Consider the following 26,878-nt stretch of genomic DNA (forward strand, 5'->3'; position numbering starts at 1 on the left):
TTTAAGTTTTTTCCCCTTGAAACCTAGGAAATATTCTGTTTGGTTTATTATGTATATTATGGTTTTTCCCCCCTTGTATTTCTCGTACTTAATTTTATATGCAATGTTTATATTATGCTGATACTAAAGAGTTAATTGTATTTTATTGATTTTTTTATAGTTGATGTTTTGACTTGTTGTACACTGCGTAGCGCAGTGTTTCTCAACCTTTTTTATTTTTTTGTTGCTGGACTACAACTCCCATCAGCCCCAGTCAGCATGGCCAATGGTCAGGAATTATGGGAACTGTAGTCCAGCAACAAAAAAAATAAAAAAAGGTTGAGAAACACTGGCGTAGCGTTTTATTTAAATATAAGTGGTATATAAATGGTCTAAATAAATAAATACACAAATAATACACTTAGGAAACTTCTCTTGAGATATCAAGGGTAGCCAACCTGGAGCCTTCCAAATGTTTTGGACTACACCTCCCATTATCTCTCACCTTTGGCCCTGCTGGCTAAGGTTAATGGGAATTGTAGTCCAAAACATCTGGAGTGTACCAAATTGGCTACCCACACTCTGCACAATCCTATTCAGAGATGGGTTCATAATATACTATCTGTACATTTGAAAATTACTTCAAAGTAATTCCAGGGATGAGTGTTTTGATTTAGAGGTATTATAAGCACACTGCACCTAGTTCTTTAATTCTAATTTTGCACCTGGCTCTGGTTGATAGAACTCAGGGTTCTAGAAAAAAGATATGACACGTCTGAAGTCTATCCACCCCTGATTTACACACAAGTATTTTTTATCCCCTTTCCAGTGGTATCTTAAGGTCAGGGACCCTCCTGAACAACCATCTGTGTAGTGTGAGGGATTGCTGCTAGGTGGCCAAAGAGGCTGCCAAGTTCTCCAGATTTTGTCCAGTGTCAGATGATCAGATGCTTATTTTATCTATTTGATGAGCTAATATCTGCAACCCTCTGCCTCACATACACACTCAACTTCCTCTTCAATTTGCTCTTTGTTGTGTGTAATTGAACATTTTCTTGATTTGTCAGAGTTTGGTGTAAATGCTGTATAATATGCAGCTGAGTTACAAAGGTTGATTTTGAGATGTCTACCCACTAGGAGTTATGCCAGACATAAATTACCTCGTACGCGTACAGGAACTGCAGGTGGCCCTCCATTTATCTCCAAGCTGGAAATAAAAAAGCAGATGTTAAGAAGCTAGCCTGAAGTCTTAAAATAATTAAGATGCAGTGATCAGAAGTATTTCCACTGAAATCGATGGGATTACGCTAGGAAAAAGAGGTATGAGGATTCTGGTAACTGCTATAGTTTTTCAATTTACCAATTAAACACAAAATAAGTGACTTGGCTCCTTCCACTCACATATATGGCACCGAGATCCAGCAGAGAATCCTGTGGCAAAAGGACAGGAGGCAATTTTCACTGATGCTCCCTGCACTGCCTCTCATGCAGCTCTGAAAGATCTTGCAACCTCCAGAGCATATTTGGAGGGGGGGGGTGGAGCAGAAAGGAGAATTGGTGAAAGTCATCTCTCTCCCCACCCTATCCCAAGCATATCAGTTGCTGGAAACTGTGAGAAGGGACAGTGGTCTTGTGCTCAGGTCCTGCTTGAGGGCTTCCTATTGAGGCATCTGGCTGGCCACTGTGAGAACAGGGTGCTGGTCTAGAGGGGCCATTCTTATGTCGTCCCCTGATAACCCACTCAGGTTGCTCCTACCAGCAGAAAGCTTGTTATGATCCAGACCAGTGTACCCTTCCCACTTCCTAGATAGTGTCTGAACTCACCACTCATCTTCACTACGCATCTTTATCAGTCCTGGCCCAAGATTTCCAGGGGGACAGGAGCACTTGGTAGGAGCACGCACAACCACCACCCCCCACAAAAAAAACCCTGGGAAGATGTGCAAACTGAAAATTCTCTTAGGCTGTATTGGATCTTTTGGATACACTGTGCAAAGTGGAAATGGTAGCAGTGTTATCATGAGGTGGTTCCTCTACCGGTCTTGGGGCCTAAGTGCCCAACCTTTCCACCCTCTGTAGCTGCTGCTGATCCATTGTTTACTTTATACATCTGATGATTGTTATTGTGCCTCAGTAAATCTGTTAGGCTTTTAAGATGCCATAAGACTCTGTTGGTTTTGCTGCAATAGAGAGCTAATAGACAGAACTACATAGTAAATTTGATACTGAATCTATATTAATAAGTCTTTATTGAGTCAGTTGACGTGAATTATTTATGTGAATGCTTGGCATCAATCCTGTCTGTAGATTTCAGGTTTTCTGGCACCCACCTTCACTAAGGAATGGTGAACGAGAATGAACCTCCATAACCTTACATACTGACCAGACTTGGAACAAGCTGACATACTTCAAAAACTATTATTTTTTCCATAATTTTTAGTTTAAAATTTTCATTCTGTCTTTCCCTTGTGAAGCAGTCCGAGAGCAGCCAGATGGATTGCAGCAAACAGAAAGACCATCAAATAACTCTGCCTATCTAAATAAAAACATATCAGTGTGCCTCCTAAAAGGCTTCAAGAGTAGACACTTGTGAGCCTTCTTATAGAATTACACTGCCAAGGAGGGCTATTGATCTTGAGAAACAAAGGAGGTTCATATACATACTTGCATTCTCCCCACTCATGAAATTTGACACAGAGACATGAAGACAATCCTCCCATGGCTCTGTGCTATAAACGTTGGGAATGATGCACCATGTCATCTGGAAAGTGGGAATGCATCTAGACAGTTGTCACTATTGGATGAGGCTGGCTAATTTGAGGGGGAGTTTTTGTTAACTGTCTTAAGAGCATAGCTTTTATTAGCTTACTACTGTTTGTGATGGCATATGATAGAACTAATGCCAATCTAATAAGTAAAATGTGTATGTAGCCCACTGGAAAAACTACTCAACCCAATCCACAGGATCCACCAGCATTTTATCCTTCTTTGAACTACTTCTGCATGTTACAAATAATAAAGGAAGAAAGGTAAAGACAGCAAGAGAGAAATCAAAACTCTAGGCTCTCTCAGATGAAACTGATTTTCTAAATCCATTCTCATTTGATTTCCAAACAGCTATGATGGCAAAAACTCTGTTTACGTAAACTGGTTTTCACTAGGGAATGTATTAAGCATCTAGACCAGGGGTAAGGAACATGTGCCCTTCCAGATTTTGCTAGTCTACAACTCCCATCATCCCTGACTATTGACTGTGCTAGCAGCTGGGACTGATGGAAATAGGGAGTCCAACAGTTTCCCACCCCTAATCTAGACATCCGTCTGTATCCTCAGGAGAAAAACAAGAAACCAGGTACAGTTTGCTTATATGTATCCTTCCTGTTTATATCATATGTAATTGTATTGCTAAATTATAATGATCTTCCACACAAGCTAGAAATATGGTACTTGAGCACATGAATGGTATAACAGTAGGTAGCACTAGGAAATTTTAAAAGTCCTTTAGTTTTATGGGCCATAGTTCTCCACACACCATTTCTGAAAAAATGTTGTTCTCCCAACAGATTTTCATAAAACTTCATATCAAGGGTATCCAACTAAATAAAAATGAATCAAAAATAAGACTTTCCAAAAATTACTGATATATGCTTCCTTAATGTGAGGATTTGTTGAAATAAATCTTCACAAAAATTTGCTTTGGGATGAAGGTTTCTGTACAAATGAATACCAAACTCGTAGATTTTTAATAAGGTTTTGAAGCTTCCCAGGACTATGTATACCTTTAGAGGAGTTTTGCCTGTTTGTTTAAATTAATTTTCCCAATATTTGCATGGGGTGTATACCACCGAATAGAAATCAGTAAGATTTTCAGTTTTCAAAAAATGAGGGACACAGTCTTCCAAATACTCCATAAAAATCTGAAGGCTTGATAATGTTACCTGAGAGATGGAAGGCCAACTTTTTTTTGTCTCTTAAATTCTTTCACAAAGTCTGAATTTATTCTTGCATCTTTGCTAAGATTCATTATTAGCCTCTTGAACAACTTGGGCTTATTTCTACATTGTACTAATAAATGGCGGTATGCCGTTCGGTTAAATGTTAAATATCCCAGAGCACATGCCATAGCTGTACGAACCTGAAAGAGAAAGAACCCCACTTTCAGGTGACAATGTTATTATACAGCCACAAGAGTGGCTGTATACTATAGCCAGCATGGATTTTTCGCATTCCACAATGTTAAATTGAAAATACCCCCACATGCCATTCTGATGCTTCCCATAAGCTCATTTCAAAACAAACCCTTATACTCCTGAACTCAGAAACGCTTGCCTAACAACCCTCTACATTTTCGTTGCAATGTACAAAACAGTCAAAAAGAATTGAGAGTTCAAAGTGTAAAAAGAGAGTGAAAAAAACCAGACCCCTGTTGGACTTTTTTCTGTATGAGTTCTCATAATCTGTTGAAATTAATTAAAAATCAGCCATGTTCACAGAATACCTGTAATCCTATTACTGACCTTGCCCCATAGTCTGACCTTCATCGTCTGCAGTTTAAAAGTTAAAAAAAAATGCCTGGCTGATTTTTAATTAATTTAAGAAATTTAACATTAAAGTGAATGATAAGCCCAGGCATGCTCAATAAGAACCAACTGTCGGTGTTCTAAAAGCCAGACTCACAGCTGCTTGGCTTGGCTAATCAGGGGGCCACACCCACACCAGACCTTTACTCCAGTTTAGATAATCATGGCTTCCCCTAAAGAATCATGGGAAGTGTAGTTTGTGAAGGATGCTGAGTGGAGACTCCTATTTCCCTGACAGAGCTACAGTGGCCAGAGCTCTGTGAGGAGAACAGGACATCTCCTAGACCTAGCAACTCTCAGCAGCCTTCACTAACCACACTCCCCAGGATTCTTTGGGAGAAGCCATGATTGTCCAAAGTGAAATAAAGGTCTGGTGTGGAAGTGGCCAGTGACAGCTTTGGTTTAAATTTGGGTGGGAGACTACATGTGCCTGCTGTAGAATAAAAAGGTGGGAGAAATGCTGAAAAACAACAATACTGTTCACAATGTTTTCCTTTTGGAAAGGAAAGGAGCTTCCCCTCTGCCCAGTGCCCACCCACCCAATCTCCTCCTCTCCCCCTTCCTCTCCTCTCTCCCTCCCTCTTCCCCCCTTCCTGTCCCTTCCCCGGGTCAGTTTTACCTATCCTAAGAATGATTGCACAGAAGTAAATCCCATTAAACTAAAAAGCATGCAAATGATCAAACTTCCCCTCCCTCCTATCCCCTCCCTCTTGTCCCTTCCCTCCCCTTCCTTTTCCCCTTCCCCCTCCCCTTCCAATCCCCTCTTTTCCCCTCCTCCTCCCCTACTCACCCCCCTCCTCCTCCTCCCACTCCCCTCTTCCCTCCCTTCCTCCTTCCCTCTCCCCTCCCCCTCCTTCTTCCCCATGGTCAGTTTTACCCATCCTAACCATGATTGCATGGGAGTAAATCTCACTGAACTCAATAAGTATGCAAATGATCGGACCTGCCTTTCCCCTACCAAATTCTTTATGTTACCAAATTCTGCCAAACTACACAGGACGTGGATTGATTGGACTGTGAAAGACCAACCCACATTGTGTTTGCATTTTGACAAATTTGTAGGGCAGTCCAATATCTCAGAGAGGAGGTCAGGTCTCCTGCTCCCCAGGTGCATTCACTATAGCTGCCCAATTTCCCTGCTTTTTAAAGTTGGATAGAAATATCTGTTGGCTATAGGTACGTTCTTAAACCGCAAGGGTTTTTTTGCCTATTAGTGAATTTATTTTTATTTGTTTAGAAAATGTATATACTGCCCCTTCATCAAAATGATTCCAGGGCGATTAACAGTTAAACATACAATCAAAGTAGAAGACAATAATAAAACAACATGCCTAAATGGTCTGGGTGACTAAGAGGAAAATTCTTTGTATCTAAAGGAGGTGTTAGATAAGCCTCTCTGAGGAGGGAATTCCATAAAAAGGAAGACATAACCAAAAATGCCCTTCCCCTGGTCATCACCCACTTCCCCTCTGAGAGTGCTCACCTCTGAAGGAGAGCATCAGCAGACAACCTTAATATTTGAGCCTTTTCATTATAGTTATTATTCTTAATCAGAAGAATGGTATCTTGGGCTGCTTCCAGAATTTCACTAATAAGCAAATATGTTTAAATTGTATACCAGCAAATGTGGGTTGCATAATTAAAGTGGAATTGGTGCTCTTGCAGAACAAACCTGCTCTCCCCCCCTTGCAAGAAACATAGATTTTTTATGGTAAGCAAAGTGACAGGAAAATGCACTAGAAAGTGTGGGATATAGCCTCTGCAATACTCCATAAACAGCAATGTCTTATAACCTCTGCACATATTTTGTGCAAACTATCAGGATAAAAGCACAATAAACAGGTTGTCCGGGAGATCTCATGGTCCAAGATCTGAGCTTGCATTTGATTTGGCCTATTTACCAGGATTAGATTTATTTTTCAGCAAGCTGTTTAGCTTTTGAGGGATTTGGATTCCTAAATGCTATACTATCTGACTTTGTTGGAATACCTGTTAATTTTTGGAATCTGGATTGCTCAGTATGAGGATCATTTAAACAGAGAAATTTGGATTTTGAATAATTATAATTTGGAAACCAGCTACTTTTGCTGTACTTGCCTAGCTTCTTCTGAAGTTCTATGATTGCTGCATAAGGATCAGACTGAATCAGTGCAATATCACCAGCAAACTCTTCAGTCGTGTGATGGTTTTGCATTCATTTGTAGACCCTTACAAAAAATGATATAAAAAGGAGTGTGATAAAGTGAAACCCTTGTTGGTGTCTCTGTATAAGTGAATGTGGAGTGGGTGTGAGTCATATAAACATTAGTCCTAACTATGGCCATAGATGAGAGGTTCTTAAATTGTGGTCCATGAACTCCATTCAGGTGATCCCCCAGAAAGGTTGTGGAAGGTGGCCCACCTGGAGGAATGAACTTCATTGTGCTTACCCTCCAGATTAGATCCTACATGCACAAAAAACCTGTTTACTGGGTCAAATGTTTTGCATGCCACACCCAGGAATATGTGTGCAGTGATCTGTATTGGTTCAGGTCCATACTTGTATCCTCGTAATATATAATTGGGAAGGTCAGCTTTTATAGCACCAGTCATCTGTATGGAATGATGGTGGGAGAGACTGAATTGACGAATGTGCCAATTCAGATGACATCAAATCCCAGAGGTTCACTGCACCGTGTTGCAGGCACAGAAATCTAGCATGGCTGCACTTCTCCATGCACTTCAAATTAGGAGGGGGAAACTTCACATGTCTTTCCACATCCAAACCTGCCTCTTCCTTGAAAGTGAAAGGGACCGCCCTGAAGAAAAAGAGAGCTCCATGCGGTCAATGAAAGGTTCCCACCGCAGCCAATTATAGTTAACAAGAACGTGGGGCACTTCCTGACAATCTATTGGATGAGCGTTCATCCTGATTTGTTTGCCGAGAGATAGACGATGTTGGTTAATTTAATGAGCATTCATTCTGATTTGTTTACAGGGAGGTTAGATGACATTGCATCAAAGCAAGTATTATTCCATTCTTTCCAGTGCATTTTGCTGTAACTTTCCTTAAAACAAAAAGTCTGATTTTTGTTGTTGTTGAATAATGACTAAAAAGATGGATTTCCACCACTACCACCCTTCCAATGTATGCATATTGGTGAAGGATAGCTTCTAATATGTATTAATGAAAAAACAATAGATGGTAGTAATGTGGACTAATTAATGCAGTGTGATTACATTTTAATACTGTTAAAGGGTTTATGTTGCTTATTTTCATATTTTATGTGACTAATAGCTTCATAAATTCTTCCTGGTTAGTTGCATTAGAAAACTAGACTGTACTGATCAAAAGGAAACACTGCAAAATTAAAAATATCTACCTCTTCTTCCTTTGCATACAAATGATAACAAAGACGCTGGACAGTTCCTAAGCTTGTAATTGCTTCTGGAATACCTGCTCTTGTGTGAGCCAAACTAGACAATAACTTTCCTACAGAGAGATATTAAGATTACTTGTATTAAAAAAAAACAAATGTACTAGTTAATTGATTTAAAATTGTACAAAAATATACAAAAAACTTTTTGACACAACTATAACTTCCAATCTATCCAGCAGACAGGTGCCTGTTTGTGAAACATTTAGTAACCCCAGTGACGTTCGTATAGCCACAGTTTTTCTTTTCTTTTTTTTGAACATATTGCCACATATGGCTTCAGATAAAATGTGAGCTCCAATGCACAAGAAATCTTCCCTATTCATTTAAATGAAGCAAGAACCTTATGCACTCATCTCTTAGTGCAGAGATAGGGAACCTGTGACCCTCCAGATGTTGTTGGTCTACAAGTCCTATCTTCCCCAATAATCGGCCCTAGTGGTTGGGCCTGATGGCATTTGGAGTCCAACAACATCTGGAGAGCCACAGGTTCCCCAACCCTAATTTAGTGAAAGCTTAAAAGAGAAATGGGAGTCCTTTGGCAATTACAATGAATCTTTGCCTTCTGCAAATTCTCTTTTACGAGACAAAACTATTTTTAAATTGTAACATGTTACAGTCTGTGACAGAAAGCTTGACACTCTTAATCAACAAATTAAAATTTCTATTCACCTGTAAAAATGTTGCCCGCATAAGTATTCTGTACAAATTGGTGCCCTTCTCTTCGTGATACTTTTAAGTACACTCCAGAAACACAGGTTTATCACCTCAGACAGCACTAGGTGTATGTCATCTTGAAGCCATTAGAACTAGTTAGTCCTCCTACCTAATTCAAGTCCCACTGCTGTCTATGGAACTGAGTCACAGCTAACTTTAGCTGGATTGGGACCCAGTCGCACTATGCATTGTGTCCCCGCTAGAGCTAAGTCATAATTTTCTATTATTAAAACTAAACTAGAGATTAGCCTTGACAGAATAAACACTTGTTGTTGTTGTTAACTTTATATCCCTTCCTTCACCTGAAGGAGCCCAGGGCAGCAAACGCTTCAACAAAACAATTTAACAACCCCACTAAAAAAGCATTCTGAAAATCTAAGATATCAAATACCTAGATGTGGAATATCAACAAACATATCCTACTACGTTAAGATTGTGCAATATTTTAGTATTGTATAAACATGCTGCATTGAAAAACAATTTGTTCTTTGCAACATTTCTTACCTGTTAACACTAGAGTTCCTGTTTTTTCCGAACACAGCAGGTCAACTAAAATAGAAACTCCTTTTGCAGACAAACTAACTTGGTCCATATCAACTATAATTCTGGCTAGTACGACTATCTGAAATCAAAGAAACATTTTTACACAATGCATTAATTAGGCCTCCTATATTTTGCATTTGTCTACATTTCCTGCTTCTAACAACAAGAGAGTCAAACCATTTTTGTCCCAGCACTAAGCAAGCACATTTTAATGGGAATGTAGTTTATGGTTATATAATCAAAGGGAATAGAAAATACGTTTGTGTTACCTGAGGATGGAGTCAAAGCACAAAAGCACTGGTATGCTCAATCCTTGCTCTTTTTGGCTTACAGGAGCATTTATTTATGATGCAATCCTATACAGATTTACCTAGGAGTAAGCACCCTAGAACTCAAGACATGCAAACATGTGTTGCAAGTCAAAAACATGACCCATTTTTCATTAATTGTAACATTCTTTTTAAAACAATGTTCTATTTCTTTATATTATACGAAGGAGCATTTACTTATGTACATATATTCTTGATAATATATATATACGTTTTGCTGCAGATCCTAAAGTAAAAATAACAGAAAGCATGAGATAAAGTATTAATAGTAGAGATTTTGGAAGTAGCCACAGATTGCAATCTTAGGCATAACTCTGAAAATGTTGAGATTGCAGGTTCCCAATGAATGCTTTGAATTCCTCAGGCAAAAATGATTCTTCACTGTACATGAATGGCCGAAGGAACAATTTGATAAGCTACCCTGGCACAAGTCATTAATAACAGAAAAGCAATATGTTATCACCTGAAAAAGCAAAAGTAGCCATGTTGGTCTATAAGAAAAATCCTAAAATCCATATTATACCTTTATTAGGTCAATCAAGATGTTACAAAATAGTGTGCAAGTTTTCAAGCTCTCCAGAACTCTATACCAGGGTAGATTATAAACAAAGCAGGGATGTGAGGGAAAGGGTTTATTCATACAGAAACTATGGAGTCTGTATTTACTAACAGCCTTAAAATAAAATGTAGGAGGAGGTAGCACACATTCAGATTAGGCTCTTTTGCATTATGCATGTTTCAGGTTGCATCTAGGACACCTAGTAACTTTTCAAACTTATTAAATCAAAATTATACAGATATCATTCGTTTATATCCACTCTCACCATTACCACCACACCCAAGGCCAGCGCCAGAGGGTGGCCAGGCTGGGCCTCTGCAACCCAGAGGGACCCCTGAACAGCCCCTCCTTTGGGTGGGAGGGTAGCACTCCTGTTCCGCGATCCGACACTGTCGCAGATCACACAGAGGGAGCTCCCAGGCACCCACACAAACATAGACGGTGCAGGCTTCAATAAGCCCACACACCTACCCCACCTACCTCTCCTGTTGCTAGGAATGCTGTGTGTGCTGTGCGTGCATGACTACCATCAACCAAGATGATGGCGGAGACTTCCTAACGGGCTGCTGCCCCTGCCACCATCTTGGTTGGCATGCAAGCAGTTAACATGAGGCGATGGGGGAGAGGTAGGTGGGGCAGGTGGGTGGGCATCCCAGACCTGGGGTAGGCTGGTGCCCAAGACCCTAGTCATGCCTGGCGTCAACCCTAGCCACACCACTTTTCAAATATTTCAGATGAGGAAGCTATATCACAAAACCTACAGAACAACATATGAAGAGACATTGTAGATCAGACCAAAGGCCCATCTGTCCCAGCATCCTATACTCACAGCGGCCAACCAGATGCTTATGAGAAGCCCACAAGCAGGGCCTGAGTGTAACAGCACTCTCAGCAATTTGGATCCCCAGCAACTGGTATTCAGAGACATTAATTGTTGTAAACTGCCCAGAGAGCTTCGGCTACGGGATGGTCTATAAATGCATTAAATAAATAAATAAATACTGCCTCTGAGAATGGAGGGAGAACATAGTCATCATGTCCAGTAGCCATTGATAACCTTATCCTCCATGAGCCTCTGTGAACTATAAGCAGGATACCATAACAAGTGGAATCTTTGGAAATATGCCTGCTGGGTGGAATGTGGTGCATTTACAAGAAGGGAGATATTTATTGTTAATGTACCTTGAACAGATCTTTTGCTATAAATAGTATTTTGCTATAAACAAATCCCAAATTTAGGCTTTTGTTGTATAGCAGGAGGGGGGACAATACACAAATATGGCTGAGGTCGAAATAACCAATTTAGATTAAGTTAAGGGCTTGCCCTCAACCAGTTGGATCGTTTTATTTTTCTTTCTTTGAAAACTGGCTGCCACTACCTGCTCCTGGGTCATCTCATAAAATGCTTACATGCCTCTTAGTTTCAAAAATCTTTTGTCAGGCAGTTTAGGTTATTGTTGAAACATGCCTAAAGAGATCTTTGGTGTGCAAAACTAGTTCACTGGTTCTTTGAATCCTGGCATCTGACTTAAGCCTAATGCATATTTGGTGCTGCTCCAACTTCAGTTCCACATAAAGGTCAGCTCCAGATAAAATCACAGTGCTTTGCTAAGGAGATTCGCTCTGAATGTGCGGGTGTGAGAAAGACAGTGAGTGAGAGAGAGGACATGCTGAAAAATATAACTTCCTTGATAGAAGCGGTGTGAGGAAATAAACCCTACACCAGGGGTGAGAAACTCCTCCCCCCAGCCATCCACACTCTCTCTATCACCACATTATTTCTCTCTTTACGATAAGGAAGAAAGAGAGATTGGGAGTAAGAGAATGAATGCGGGGTGATGAATGAATGTGGGGTGATGATCTTAGCTCTTTCTCTCTCTCACACACATACATGCTCACACAGAGCCAGAGCCACACAACTCACACACACACCTCTCACCCTCCATCCACAATGTGATGATCTCTGTATGTGTCACACTGAGACAGAGACAGTGATCAAAAGAAGTACATGCCCATATGCAAAAGCTGTATATACACCACACCATGCATTTAAAGACCCCCCCCCAAAAAAAACAGAATCCTGGCAACTACAGTTTATTATGGATTCTTGGGGGGGGATGTGCTTTAAACATATGGAGTATACACAGCCAAAGTTGTCCTATGTAAGCATAAGGGCTGATTTTCTCTTTAGGTGTTAACCACCTGTGCCTCACGGAATGTCACTCTGGAGTGTCCCACAGCCTTCAGGGGCAGCTTTTCAAGGGAGAATTGGGAGCTGCTGCTGAAAGAGGGAAGATGAAAAGCCCCATCTCCATGTAGCAGATTGAACATGGTCCTTTGGCATCCATAGCATCCATACAGTCCCTTGTGGAAAATTTCTTTTTCAAAAACAGTATATTCATGCTTACACAGAGAGAGATATTCTGCGTGAAATATAAGTACAATCACTGGTTTTGTACCTGAAAGGCAGCCATTGCTCTGTCTGTTTCTACTTCTGATGCCAGAAAAGGTTCAAATATAGACAAAGATATTGGTCCATTCTCTAAAATCAGTAACTGCTGGCTGGGGTTATTATAAGCAAAAAGGGCAACAGCATATCCTGCCCGTAAACAGATATCCTTAAAATAAAGAACAAAAACATATAAATTGTCTTGACAGTTAAATATAAAATAAAAATATAAAAAACCAAGGCATGTATTCACACAACCCTATGTGGTATTACATTCTAGAGGGTGGCAGTGTAAATTTATTGCAGTATGAAGAATAGAATCTTGTGGCACAAAAAACTAACACATTTATTCTGGGATAAGGTTTCGGGAGGCTCTTCAGGCATTGTATATCTGTGTTAACACATTAAGGGGGGCAGTGGGGACTAGCATGCTAGCTCCGCCCACCATTGCCTCTAGTCTAGGAGTTGGAGGGAAATCTTCTGAAATAAGGAGCCTCATGAAGGCTCCCTGCACATTGTAGAACTCTGACTTTCCAGGGTTCTAAAATGTACAGGGAGCCTCCATGAGTACTGAAGGTACTTCTTAGGTTTGCCCTCTGACTCATGGAGAGCATTTGAAATGGTGATGGCGGGGGGCAGATCTCACATGCCAGTCCTCACTGCCCCCTCTCATGTGTTAATGTCACATCTGAAGATAGCTAGAGTATGTCAGTGTTGCATGTAGATAGATGTCTAAATAGGAGAGAAGGGAGAAGCAAAATGAGGCCAAGAAATGCTACACCCACTAGGAACCAGTGGATCAGGATGGAAGTGTTTATGATGGTTTATGATAAGTGAGTTTCATATGTGAAACTGCACATGCTCAGAGTATTTTTTTTTTTAAAAACACAAGGTGTTTTTTGTTTGTTGCTCAAACATATCAGGAATGTAGAAGCAGTTGTAAAGCACAGAATAGCATTTGGGGGCAGGGGAGAAAATAAATGTTAATTGTGCACTTCACAACTGAATTAAGATACATGACTTTAAAGCCCCTCCTCCCCATAATACCATTAAGTCTAGGATCTACAAATTACTTAGCCACACCACTGTTTGCCAAGGTATTGGCCCTCCAGCTTAGGGCGTAGCTCTAAGGCAGTTGGTGCAATGAACAAACTCCCCATGAGGTCTAATCTTAAGCATCCAGAACTGGCGACTTAATGAATGTTGGGCCACTAGACTGAAGATTGGAATGACTGTCGGTGGTTCTTATGCCATATGCAAGCTCAGAGGTCCCCATTAATCTCCTGCATGTGTGTGCTGCCCTTTCATTCTAACGATGGGAGTAGATCTGTCAGAGATGTGAAGGCCTGAAAAACCCCCAGAAAAACCTTCCCCCCTTTTGGGGGGGGTGAGTTGGGGGGGAAAGGGCAAAACTTTTTTTCTGAATGTTTCCATTTTTTCTGGGCCTTTAAATCTCTAAGATCAGTGCATGGAAATGAGTCCATTCCAATAATAAGGCACTGGCATTCATTTTTTCAATTCATAAAAGCAGTATGAAGGGTATGGAATGCATCCTCTTAAATTAGCACTATTATGTACTCCAGTAAAGCCAGTACCTTATCTGATGCGTAAAGAAGCCCAAGGATATCAGAATAATTAAAACCTTCTTTCTCTTGTAACACATTCAGCAGGTTACTGTTCCTTAAAACAATGCAAGCCAAAGAAAATGCAACTTCAACCTAAACATTTAAGTTGAATGGAAAAGCAAAAGACAAAAAATATATATAATTTTAATACAATAGATCACAGGGAGCTGAAAAAAGTTGCAGGTGACAACTTCCCCTGGTTTCAAGAAAGCTGATGCTGATGTCTAGGAATGTGCAACATGTCGCTACTTATTATTAGGGCAGGACCCTAATAATGCCACACACACGTCTAGCACCTATCACTAATTTGTATTGCTAATTTTTTTCAGCTGAATAACACAAGTCCAATTCATACCAAAGCTCAGAATAGGATTCAAACTTTACACTGCATAAAAATAATACTTATAAATATATGCAAATAGCAAACTTATGAAAAGGTTACAGGAGCAGTATCACTTTGTAGAAAGATAGCCCTCTTCAGGTGTTCAAAAAGAATATGTGAGTGCTCAAACTGGGAAAGGGGATTGGGGCATGCATATTGGTCCTGCCCCCAATGTACTCTCATGTGCTGGCCATATCCACTCCACCCTGATCTTCTTGTGTCGTGTGTTGAGTGAAGACATTTCTAAGTGCATTTGACTGAATATTCCTAGAGCCACCCCGTGATCTGCAAGCCTGCATTGTCAGTATTAAAAGCAATTAAAACAAATTACATTCACAAGAAAAGGGTGGGTCCGGAAAACATGCATCTCACACGTGGTGGATATGCATGAAGGTTGCCAAATACTGACACTCTGTGTTTATAGAAATAGAAAAAATCACAAAACAGGTGGTTTTATAAAACTCCAGAGTCAGCTTTATTAAATTTATTTTTGAGTGAAAACCAGGCCCACGGAGATAAACAGTTAATTGGCTTCTTATTGGTAGCACCTCAGGAATTAAGTGCAAGGCTCTGGAAAGATCTGAAAGGTATCTCCATCTCTCTGTCGTATAGTAAAGTTTGGCAAATTGCATAATAGAAAAAATGACATAGAAGTTGAAGTGTGCAAAGGGCAAAAAATGTAAAAATTTATTCACCACAGAATGGTGGAGTTTTATTACATATATTAATGAAGCAGATAATAAAAATAAAATCCCCCAAGCCTTTTCAAATTTATGGCTCTCATAAAGTGATCAAATAAAAATATTAGGTATGACTATGTATGTCTAGGTGCAAAACACTTGTTTTGTATATAGATGTACCCCTCTAGTTCTCACTGTATGTATTTTGGCTTGCTGTTAATTCCGTTTCTCTTTCCCTTTTTCTTCTATTAAATTTCATGTATGCTCTGTATGGAAAATAATTTTAAAAAACAACATACATCTCAAGTGCCAAAGGTCAAGGTAAAGAGGTGTGTTCTGTCATGGCCCCATCAGAGGACTCCTCAGATGAGGACGACTCGGGAGTAACAGCAGCAGACCCAGGAGCAGCAGACTCAGAAGGAGACATGGAGGAGCCTCCTGAGAATCCAGCTCCTTCTCCCCTCAGCTGCAGAGCACCCCAGATACAGCAGAGTCCCTGCAGCCAGACACAGACAGTGAACAGGATACTCCCCCCTCACCTGCAGAACGTAGACAGCAGAAGGTCAGGCAGAAGAGAGGCAGGCCTGTCTCCTTAAGGCCCAAACGCTGAGGACTCACACCTGCTGTCAACCTTGCTCTTTATAAGGCACACCTTGGCTGCAGCTTGTTGCTGACTGCAACGTCAGGCGTGGCTTGTGTGTTCCTAGTTTCCTGGCACCCTCTTTCGGACTGACCCCTTGGCACTTGATCCCGGACCTCTACTGACCTCGCTTCTGGACTCCTGACTCGGCAAGTACGCTTCGGACAAGCGTGGCCCTTATCAGATTCCCTCCTCCTAAGACCTGGCAGATTTATGGCCAGACTGCCGGCTAAGGACTTTGCTTCCCTGCCAACCACCCAGGAATTTCCAGCCCCCACCGGCACTGCTGACGCAGTGTAGAGCTGACATGTTTTTAGCATTCACCAAAAACTGTACAGCAAAAGTGCTAGACACACAGTGGTGTCACTAGCGGGAGTGCGGGGGGTGCGGACCTCCGGTGCGCGCCCTGCCAGAGGCATGGACGAGGTGACTGGGCTTGCGTGCGCATGTGTGTGCACGCGCACTCGAGGCCAGCCACCCCGTCCATGCCCCTGGGAGGGCGTGCGCTGGAGGGGCACCCAGCCGGAGAAGGCCTGGGAATGCCGGCGCGCCTCCCTCACTCCGCCGACGCTGCTCCCGGTCTCGCCCGCCCGCCCACCTCCGAGGAGGAGTTGGAGCAGCCTTGCCGGGCAACGGCGCGGGGCGGGGCGGCTCTGGGTGGCTCTGGGTGTCACCCCCCTCATGGTGACACCCGGGTGCGGGCTGCACCCTCAGCACCCCGGTAGTGATGCCCCTGCAGACACACCTCTGTGGGGAAGGAGTTCCACAACTTAGGGGCTGCCACAGAGAATGCCCTCTCCTGGGCCATCACCCCCTAAGCTTCCGCAGGTGGTGGAACTAACAAGAAGGTCCCCTCTGCTGATCCTAACACCCAAGAGGGGCTGTAGGGAAGGAGGGAATCGTATGTAACTGTGAGGCAACCATTCCAAACCCACCTTTATCTGAAGAGACTGATGATGTTTCAGTAAATAGACCAATATTGGCAAGGCCCCTTCATCCACTACGTTCTCTTGACTGACTGGATTGCTTATACTAGCTTCACCTGTAAAGTTTAACAGGCCAGGCAGACGGCCCCAGATAAGGAACACAGAAAAATCAAAGAAAGCCAAAAAATGTCATATTAGCACAAGCAAAGAGCATAACTGTGTCTTTTTAACTGCTTAGACAAGCATATGCTCCAAACTGCTACTACTAATCTAAGGAGGATTATCATAAACCTAGGGAAGGCCCAGAAGCTAGATGAGATCCTGAGTACAAATCTACTTTGGCCATGAACAAACAGGGACTGGAAACGGAAAGGAAAGGAACTTTCTCCCTTAAGATTTAGTGATTCAGGGGATAAAGTGTCAGTTGAGCCCCAGTTATGTGGTTGCTGTGGGGAGCAATTGAAGGGAGCCTTGTGGTGGCTGTTCGTGTGTATTGGCCCTGAACAACTTGTGACACCTCAAGCCAAATGCAGGCCACCAGCCATGTGGTGGTATTGTGGCCCATTAGGCACATGACAGTAGGAATGGGCAAAACTGTCAATTTCAGTTTCTCATTTCACCAGTCTTAAATTCAGTTTTCCATATTTCCACATCAGTTTGTAATTTTTTAAAAAGTCCTTATGAAAATTCAGCAGCATTTTCCTGTGAATTTCTCCTAAGATGCACATTTTTATAATTCAACCTTGTCTAATATACACATTTTTGTAGACCAATTTTCCCTAATATAATGCATTTCTATATGCTATTTTCTCTAAAATATGCATTTTTATACACACTTTACCCTAGCATATACATGTTTGTACACATTAGTTGGCTGGAGACTGCATTGCAAAAGTCCAAATTTCAAAGGGCGTCTGTGTTGCTGTTCACATACTGTTTGGGAAAGTGAGAATTATGTAGGTTCACCTTTAAATGCAACCTGAATCAAATTTCTTCCCCATTCCTACTTGACAAACTCCCTGAGTTTGCAATCCATACTGGCAAAATCAGATTTGTCAAAACCCTGGTGGAACACCATATATGGCTTCATTAATGGAAACAGACTGTTTTTTCGCTAAAAATGTATTATGTGTTCCAAAATTCTTGCACTGCTCTAAACAGCTTAGTTCTTTTAGACAACAGACCTTTTGTAAACCGCTTAGAGATTTTTTACAACTAAGTGATATATAAATTTTGTTAAATAAATTAAATAAATAAATGCACAGAAAGAAGACTACAAACCTACACAAATGGTCCCCAAGGCTCTGATGACACTGAGGAGCGTGCCCTCTGCTATCCTTCCACTCCTCAACAGCCGAACTAAAGGGGCAATTCCATTCCCTTCGCATATTTGGTTCTGGTGAATTTCGCTATCCTTGCTAAGAGCTATGACAGCTTCACCTCCTTCCAAAACAACCATAGTAACACATGTGTTAAGACCCTTCAGTGTCTTGTATGGGTTTTGTTTTGTTGTAGAATCATTAAAATAAAGTTGACTTACCAACACACTGCATTTTATCAGAGGGTGATAGGAGCATATCTATAATAAGATTGTATCCAATCTGCTCTGCCATGAATTTTTGCTGCTTCACGGTTTGCCCTGCCAGTGCCCAGAGTGTTACTGCTCCTTGTTCTTTAACTTTCAGGTGAAAGGCCTGCAAATTGGGCATTTTTTTTAAAAAAAATGTTCCTGGCTATACTTTAAAGAGTTAATGTCTGAGCATTAAAAGAGAGCTTGCAATCCTAAGCAGATCTCCTGGTGAGTAAGCTTAATTTAATTCAGTATAGGGTTGCCAAGTTCTTGGCCTGAGACTGATCCTGTATCTTTAGGAGAAGAGAAAGTCATCCAAGTGCAGGTGTTCTTGCAACAAGTAATGAGAAAAACCACAAGGTGGAATTCTCCCTTCCCCCTACACAACTTTTAAAGATACAGAAGACCTCTTGGAGGCCGGGCCTGGCAACCAAGAGGTCTTCTGTATGTTTAAAAGTTGTGGAGGGGGAAGAAAGAATTCCACCTTGTGGTTTTTCCCGTTACAGCGTTGCAGGAACACCTTGCACTTGGCTGAATTTCTCTTCTCCTGAAGATACAGGATCAGTCTCAGGCCATGAACGTGGCAACCCTAATTCAGTAGGATCAAGCTATAAAGGTCTCTGGTGATGCCAAGTAACAGCCTACTCAATTGCTATATAAATGTGAATACAATACATCCAGAGATAAGGTGTAAAAATACTTGCCTTCAGGAGCTTTAAAAGGAATTTGGTCACAGACTTGGCTAGAAATCTCATCTGAATATAAGCATTATTTTCAGAGAGTGCCTCAATTGCCATTGCTCCTTTCACCTGGACACTGATTTTCCTTCCTCTGAGAAGCTCAACTAGAGGATGAATGACTTGTGCCTCAGCAATGGCATTCTGCATCTTAAAATTCCCACGAGCAAGTTCTGCAATTGCCGCTGAAGCCACTGCCAGTAGCACATCTTTAGGCAGAAAACATAATAAAATAATAAGAAACAGTACTTGTAAGACTACAATAAATAATAAGAATATTATTGGTTGTGCTATTATTATTTTATGGTTCATCTACAGATCAGAGATTTCTTGTAATAAACTAGATACCATTTAAGGCCACCTCCAGATCTATGGCTCTGTTATTTAACTCATGGTTAGTTAAGTTATATGGCAAGGATGGGGAACCTGTGGTCCTCCAACTCCCATCAGCATGGCCAAAAGTCAGGAAGGATGGAAAACGTAGTCCAACAACCACTGGAGGTTTTTCACACAAGTCAAGAAATCCATTGTCTGTGTCCAAAAAGATGTGGCCTCTCTACAAGTGCTATCACTGCAACCCAGTATGTGCTGGATTTAAACTACCTGCAGCTTACTTGCATTTGCCTGGATTTAAACTACCTGCAGTTTAGATGGTCTCTCCCCACCCCCACCCCAAAGAAAACGGGATCCAGGTCAAAGTGCACTGCACCCACTCTCCTGTGTATGGGCACCAGCACTTGTGATTCTGCATTCTGTTTGTTTCTTTACCTGAATCTGAGTGCAAGAACTGAACAAGTGGATCAATGCCCATAGCATCTTTCACTTTCAACTGATTCTCTTTGCTGTTAATGCATAATACTCGAATGCAGTTTATTGCATTCACAAGCAGGTCTTCTATGTTGTATTGCAACAGTCTGACAAGAGCAGGAATTCCACCCTGGAGAAAGAAAATATCAAGCTACAAGTAGCCTTGAAGAAAACAGCAACATTCATTCAGTCAGTCACATATGTCAAATAGTGGCTAGTGCAGACACAGCTCTGGTTCTCTGTTAATCCAGAATGTTCCTTTTTTATTTAACAACAGCTAAGAACTACATCTGCACCACTGTTGAGGTTAACCAGTGTTTCCTTTTAACCCAGGTTCTGAATCTGTGGCAGAAGTAGGTTTCAGATCCTGAATTAAGGAGCAGCTGGGGCTGATGCCCATTGGGGCTGGTAGGGAGGAAAGCAGGGCGCATGACAGTAGTGAAGCCAGAGCCAACTAATTCTGGTTTTCTTCTCTTCCCTGCTAAATTCTACAAAGGTAGCACTGAGACAGAGGAGGCTGAAAGATAGTGCTACCCCCTCGACTGGCTGTAATGAGGCAGGCAATGGGGGCAGGCTGGCAGAGGGCAGACTGTGCTTCATGGGGCCCTGGGAGGGCCCCGTTTGCATTAATGGAGCAGTCTCCCTTGTTAAGGAGAACTTAGGTTACTAATATGAACCTTAAGTACAATTTAGATTAGTTGCAATGTACTCCTTAACCTTGGTTAAGGTGGGAGAAGGAAGGGATTCGCTCCAGGGGAGAATTTAGAGAGGGTATGTGTGTTCCTATGGCTGGCTCCCAGTTTGTTCATCATGGTGAATAAGGAGCCAGCACTATAGATGCCATCTGCTAGGGGCTACATGAAACAGTCTATACAAACTATTTGTTTTGTTTACAACATAAACAGAAACCACTTGATATTATTTTTTTAAAAATACCTCAAAGTGGTCTGCATTAAACAATATAAAATAATGATCAATAACGCAGAGATAAAATCAGCAGTTATTAAAAACAGGTATCCATGACTAAAACATGTGTCTCTCTGGATACACTTGCTGACATAAAAAAGTGACTAGCAGGCATCTAAAAGAGTACAGTGAAGGTGCCCTTTCTTCTTCCATCACCTGTCACCTGGCAGCACCCATTCAATCAGGCAAGCAGGTGGAAGGAGGGGTGTGACAATGAGAGGAGGTTCAAGGCTGCTTCATCCACTCAGCAGAGAGACCACCAACTTTTGGGCCCTCCTCGCTTTGAACACTTTCTGCCCCAGCTGGCCGTTAGAAGAACTTGTAACTAAGAATTACAAGTTTCCTTATTTCCTCTTCCCTCCCAATCAATTTTCCTTTTGTTTTATGTCTTTTTAGGCTATAAGTCTGAGGGCAGGATCTGCCTTGTTTCTCCTGATCCAGAAGGTGGGAGACTTTTGTGGTTGAAGAGGGAGATAAACATTCTGGAAATAAAGAAATAGGGGTGCTACCTTGTACTACTTGTACAAAGTAAACAAGCCTGAAAGATATTACTAGCTATGAAACCTATGCTGTAAAAGCAAGCACATTTTCTTTTGATTATAGAACATATTTAAAGAGGGGCTGGCGGTGGGGGTGGAAAATGATGCCAGATTTTTCTGGGTTAGACTTACCAGTTCAGCAATGATGACCTGATTATCATCCCACTGGGCAATATCATATAAAAGGACAGCACACCGGGAAAGCAATTCAGGTTCATCAGTAGCCAATAACTTAATTAATACTGAAATGCCTCCTGCTTCAACAAAGGCTCCAGCAATGGAGTTATGGGTTGAGATGTTACTCAGCACTCCTATGGTGATGCACTCCAGGTAGATGTCTTCACTTTTTAACAAGTTGATTAACGAGGGTATGGTACCTGTAATGCAGAAAACAAGCAAATGCCAGGAGACAGTTTGTTTCACAAACACAACATCCGGTGAATTGCTTCAGGTTTCTGACTTGGTTAGAAGAACATAGTAGAGTGTGTGTGTGTAAGCATGTGTGTGCATACTGGGGAGGGGGTATATAAAAGATCACAGGAGCCCTACTCAGGCGTGTTGCTCACATGTAACCCTCCACACAAGCAAGGCAAGTGGGGATGAGAGTGTTGCGCCCCACCAACCCAATCACCATCCTTGCCATCCTCCAGCTCATGGGGCCAACTGAGTGAAGCAGGGAGCCTCCTCTACTCATGGGCACCTCCTCTGTGAGTGAAAACCCCAAACAGGGTTTTAAATCATGAGTCAATCCCTCATGAGTAGAAGAAGCTCTCCATTTCACAGAGTTGCCCTCCACAAGTTGTAGGGCGACATGGGGCTTAGAGCAGCCATAGAACTGGGAGTGTGGTATTGCCCTCCTCCCCCTTTTTTTGCCTTGTCCCTCTTTTATCTCTGATAAATTAGTAAATCATCACAGAAACAACAGCATGGCCTTATGCTACCGGGGCAGAGTTTAGTGCAGAATTAATTAATTTGACAGCGAGGGTAGAGAGCAAAGGCGTGTTGGGATTTTCTGCCTGTACAAACACGCATGACTGATTCCAATAACAAGCTGTTGCCTCAAATATTCTGATTTTTACACAAGCTCACAATATCATCGCCCATGGATACTGAATTTATTTATTAATATAAAATGTCTTGACTTCCTATAGGGGTGCTTGAGGCAGTTTGTTGACAAAACTAAAATGCCATAATTAAAACATTAAAATAGCATAAAATTATACACAGCTGTGATCATAAATACAATAAAAAGATCAGTTTGGACAAATCAACAAGTAGTGGTTAGCTGAAAACAGAAGTGGATACTTCTTATCTCCTCCTAACAGCCATGCTGGAAGAGAAGCTGTACCAGAGGGGGAGATAATTATGGAGTAATACTGAAGTATGGTTTATTGTGACATCTGAATGTGGCTGTATCTAACAAGTGGTGAGGATGGGGCAGCCCCATACAGTTAGAAAATGGAACTTTGTCATCCACTGTTAATTTTGCTGAAGTCGCCCCAATGCTTTTTTTCAGATAATATGTTGGGAGAGGTCATCAGGAGTTTTGGAGTGCGTTGTCATCAGTATGCTGATGACATGCAGCTCTACTTCTCCTTTTCATCTTCTTCAGGTGAGGCTGTCGATTTGCTGAACCGTTGCCTGGCCGCGACAATGGACTGGATGAGAACTAACAAACTGAGACTCAATCCTGACAAGACTGAGATGCTGTTGGTGGACGGGTTCTCTGATCGGATGGTGGATATATACCCTGTCCTGGACGGGGTTACACTCCCCCTAAAGGACCGGGTTCGTAGTCTGGGAGTAGTTTTAGACTCTTCCCTCTCACTTGAGGCTCAAGTAGCCTCGGTGGTTAGGAATGTGTTTTACCAACTTCAGTTGGTAGCCCAGCTACGTCCCTATTTGAGTAAAGAGGACCTTACATCAGTGGTACATGCTCTGGTAACCTCACGTTTGGATTACTGTAATGCGCTTTATGTAGGGCTACCTTTGAAGACAGTTCGGAAGCTACAACTAGTGCAAAATGCGGCGGCCAGATTGCTGACAAGGACCAAGCGGTCTGAGCATATAACACCTGTTCTGGCCCGCTTACACTGGTTGCCAATATGTTTCTGGGCTAGATTCAAAGTGTTGGTATTAACCTATAAAGCCTTATAGGGTGCGGGACCATGATACCTTGCGGAACGCCTCTTCCGATATGAACCGGCCTGTGCACTACGTTCTGCTACGAAAGCCCTCCTCCAGGTTCCAACTCACAGGGAGGCCCAGAGGGTGATGACAAGATCTAGGGCCTTCTCAGTGGTGGCCCCCGAACTATGGAACAGTCTCCCCGAGGAAGTACGCCTGGCGCCGACTCTGCTCTCCTTCCGGCGCCAGGTCAAAACCTTCCTATTCTCTGAAGCATTTTAAGTTACACTGATTTACTTTTAAAAATGTTTATTGTATTGGATTGCTGATTGTATTATTTAGTATTATTTTGTTATTCATTGTATTTTTATGCTATTTTATGTTCACCGCCCAGAGAGCTATTGCTAGTCGGGCGGTATATAAATTTAATAAATAAATAAATATAAATAAATGTTCAGTCTTTCACAAATTAATTTTAAAAAGTATGTGAAGATGCTTCCAACATATAAGAGATGCCTCCAACACTTCCTTTTATTTTAAGCTCATCTATTGATTACAGGAGCAAAAAAACAAATGATGGTGCTGCATAAATGATGGTTTAAAAATAATTCATCCAACTGTATGGTAAATTAATTGAACTTAGGTACCATTGAAAGCAATTGGACAAGTTTGTCATCATGACTTAATTTAAATCCCATTCATTTCGGTAGGAACTAAATTCAACTAACTTAGTCTGGAATACAACCTGTGTGTACAATACTGCATTTTAATGATTGTTTTTAAAAGATAAGGTTGTAAATAAAAGGTACGATGTCTTCCTATGCATCCCTGTTCAGTCTTCTATTAATCTTTTGTATTGGTTTTTCTCCTTATTCTTGAAATCATTAGTAACTGATGCATAGATACTTATATGAAAATTTACAGCAGGAGTGGGGAACCAGTGCACCCCTCCCAATGTTGTTGGACTCCATCAACCCCAGACAGCAAAGGCAATGGAGAGATTATGAGGGATGTAGTTCAACAGCATCAGGAGGGACAAAGGTTCCCCACCCCTGACCTACAGCATAAAGACATGAACGCATCTTGTTGTGTGTCCCATCTCACCTGCATCCAAAATGCATTTCCAATACTGATCTTTGGCAAGACAAAGTACTTCTAGACACCTTATTGCCATTTCTTTCCTCCTATGGTCTTCACAATCCAACATACCTGTTGAGAATTCAAAGGGCAACCTAAAGACTCATTGGTTGTGTGCCAAAGGATCATATCCATTCCTGGCTGCATTTTTTTTTTTTTGGCAATAACTCCAGTTTACAGAACTATTTTTCATTGTAAACCAGCTGGCAAGTTAAAGATGAACAAAAGATCGTGAATGCCTGCAGTTCTCTTATTAGCTATTAGTTAATGAAACTTGTGTTCTGCAAACTTAACATATACGTTCCTTGCTGCAGCTTGAAGTGTCTCCTCCACCAGTCCAAATCTAAGGAGGCAACAGAACTCCCACAATCCAACATTCTGCCCCAGTCATGACTTGGCTTGCTCTGTGTTGGGAAAGATGGCCTCTATTAAAAGGTAAAATTTATGCCTCAGGATTTTTTACACTTAGATGTTAAAATTGTCTTCTTTTCAGATTTTTTTCTAGCAGTCAGCTGTCTTGAGCTATGTACATGCCAAATGCTAGCTTTTGGGATAGCACAGAAGTACCTTAGCCAGTTGTGGCCAGTGCCCATTGGAACTGGTTGGACAGAAGGCAGGGTGGCCAACAGTAGGTAGAGTCAGACCTAATGACAGACAGAGCTAGGGCCAATGACAAGCAGAGCCAGACAATTCTAGTTTTGTCCTCCTCTTCCTCCCTGTTAAGTTCTACGAGGGCAACACTAAGGAAGAGGAAGCTGACAGGCAGTGCCACCTCCTGGACTCAAAGTAAGAAAGCAGGCACATGGGGGGCTGGCTAAGTACAGACTAAGGTTGATGGGGCAGTGTCCTTTCACCCTAATGGAGCCAGTCAGAAATACACCTCTTGCCCTCCACTTCTAATTTTATAAATAAAACACACACACACAAACACACACTCTAATTACACACACACACACACACACACATTTTTATACACAAATGTTCCCCTTTTAGACTTTTCTAATAATCGGGATGTCCTGATTTAAATATTTGCCAAATGTCAGCTTCCTAGGTGGCCTAGAAATACCCTAAAGAAGTTGGGCTGAACTTTTGATCACCCCTCATTTGGAAAAAGAGGTATATAAATATCCTCTTTTCAGATTTTTCTAATGATTGCGATGTCGTCACTAAACATACATCACATTTCTGGTCCTTAGGTCATGGAGGAGTACCCTAAAGTTTTCTATACCATCAGCTGGGGGTGGCCTACGTATGTAGCAGAAAGACAGTAACAGACAGAGGTGGTAGAATTAAGGCAGGACCAAAATTCCTCTCCCAGTTTTCCAAAAATATTATCTCCCTGAGAAATCTGGAGCGAATGTTTAAAGTTTAGGAGCATTCTAAAGAGGTATCCTCCTCATCACCATTCTGAAGTAGTACAGCTCATTCTAAAACTATTTTTGTCCACCCAGGCATTGAGTACTCAGTCCTATGCTGCCACCATGTGGTAATTCAAGGTCCCTTCTGACACAACCTTTATGGTGTGGGAGGTGCTGTATAGCTCTTTCCAGTGATCCCTCCAGCAGCTGTTTCCATTTACCATCCTGCCCCTGAGAATACAGTGTCAGATGTGGCCCTCAGTCATCATCACTGGTGACAGAGGTGTCTCTCTGGGGGAAGGTGAATATGGCTTATGGGCTATGTGCTGCATCCTCATGAACTGACACATTCCAGTGAGTCAGGGCCGGTCAGAGCCATTCTGAAGGAAGAAGAACTGATGTGCTTACCAACGAGAGTTTTCCAGACTGGGAGATCAGGATTCTGTAGCTCAATTAGATGCTTCAGAATTTCTGTGTGAAAGTTCAGCACTGCCAAATGAATGACATTATTTCCTTCACTGTCCTTTTTCAGCCAGTCGACTTGGAGAGAAAACAAATACTGGATTGTGTCTAGCGCCCCAGATATAGATGCAAGTAAAAGTGGGGTGGAGTGATATCTTTAGGAAATAGAAGAAACAGTATTGTAATGCAAACAAGCGCTCAACGTAATACAGTGATAAAAATGGATTTTATTTTGACCTGGTTTGTGTCATGTGTCAGTCTAAGCTAAACCATGGCTTAGCACAAATGTGCAAGCTCCCAGAAGGGAGATTGCAGCTATTTTGCTATTCTGCTGCTGTGAGAAGCTAAGC

At 41.7% G+C, this 26,878-nt stretch overlaps 1 protein-coding gene across 1 annotated transcript in view; it reads right to left on the bottom strand.

The window, feature by feature from the left end:
- ANKAR (ankyrin and armadillo repeat containing) overlaps positions 1-26,878 on the bottom strand; it is a 45,983-nt gene that overhangs the window by 1,535 nt on the left and 17,570 nt on the right. Inside the window, exons 8-21 of the mRNA XM_061612899.1 lie at positions 26,475-26,683; positions 24,676-24,780; positions 21,577-21,821; positions 19,901-20,069; positions 19,100-19,341; positions 18,366-18,519; positions 18,107-18,268; positions 16,835-16,941; positions 14,168-14,290; positions 12,583-12,741; positions 9,197-9,314; positions 7,922-8,031; positions 3,918-4,114; positions 1,140-1,186 (exon numbers count right to left, since the gene is read on the bottom strand). Coding sequence (XP_061468883.1) covers positions 1,140-1,186; positions 3,918-4,114; positions 7,922-8,031; positions 9,197-9,314; positions 12,583-12,741; positions 14,168-14,290; positions 16,835-16,941; positions 18,107-18,268; positions 18,366-18,519; positions 19,100-19,341; positions 19,901-20,069; positions 21,577-21,821; positions 24,676-24,780; positions 26,475-26,683 — 2,147 coding nt within the window. The remainder of the gene's footprint in view (positions 1-1,139; positions 1,187-3,917; positions 4,115-7,921; positions 8,032-9,196; positions 9,315-12,582; positions 12,742-14,167; positions 14,291-16,834; positions 16,942-18,106; positions 18,269-18,365; positions 18,520-19,099; positions 19,342-19,900; positions 20,070-21,576; positions 21,822-24,675; positions 24,781-26,474; positions 26,684-26,878) is intronic.

The sequence above is a fragment of the Rhineura floridana genome, chromosome 2 (assembly GCF_030035675.1).
Source record: "Rhineura floridana isolate rRhiFlo1 chromosome 2, rRhiFlo1.hap2, whole genome shotgun sequence".
Lineage (NCBI taxonomy): Eukaryota > Metazoa > Chordata > Lepidosauria > Squamata > Rhineuridae > Rhineura > Rhineura floridana.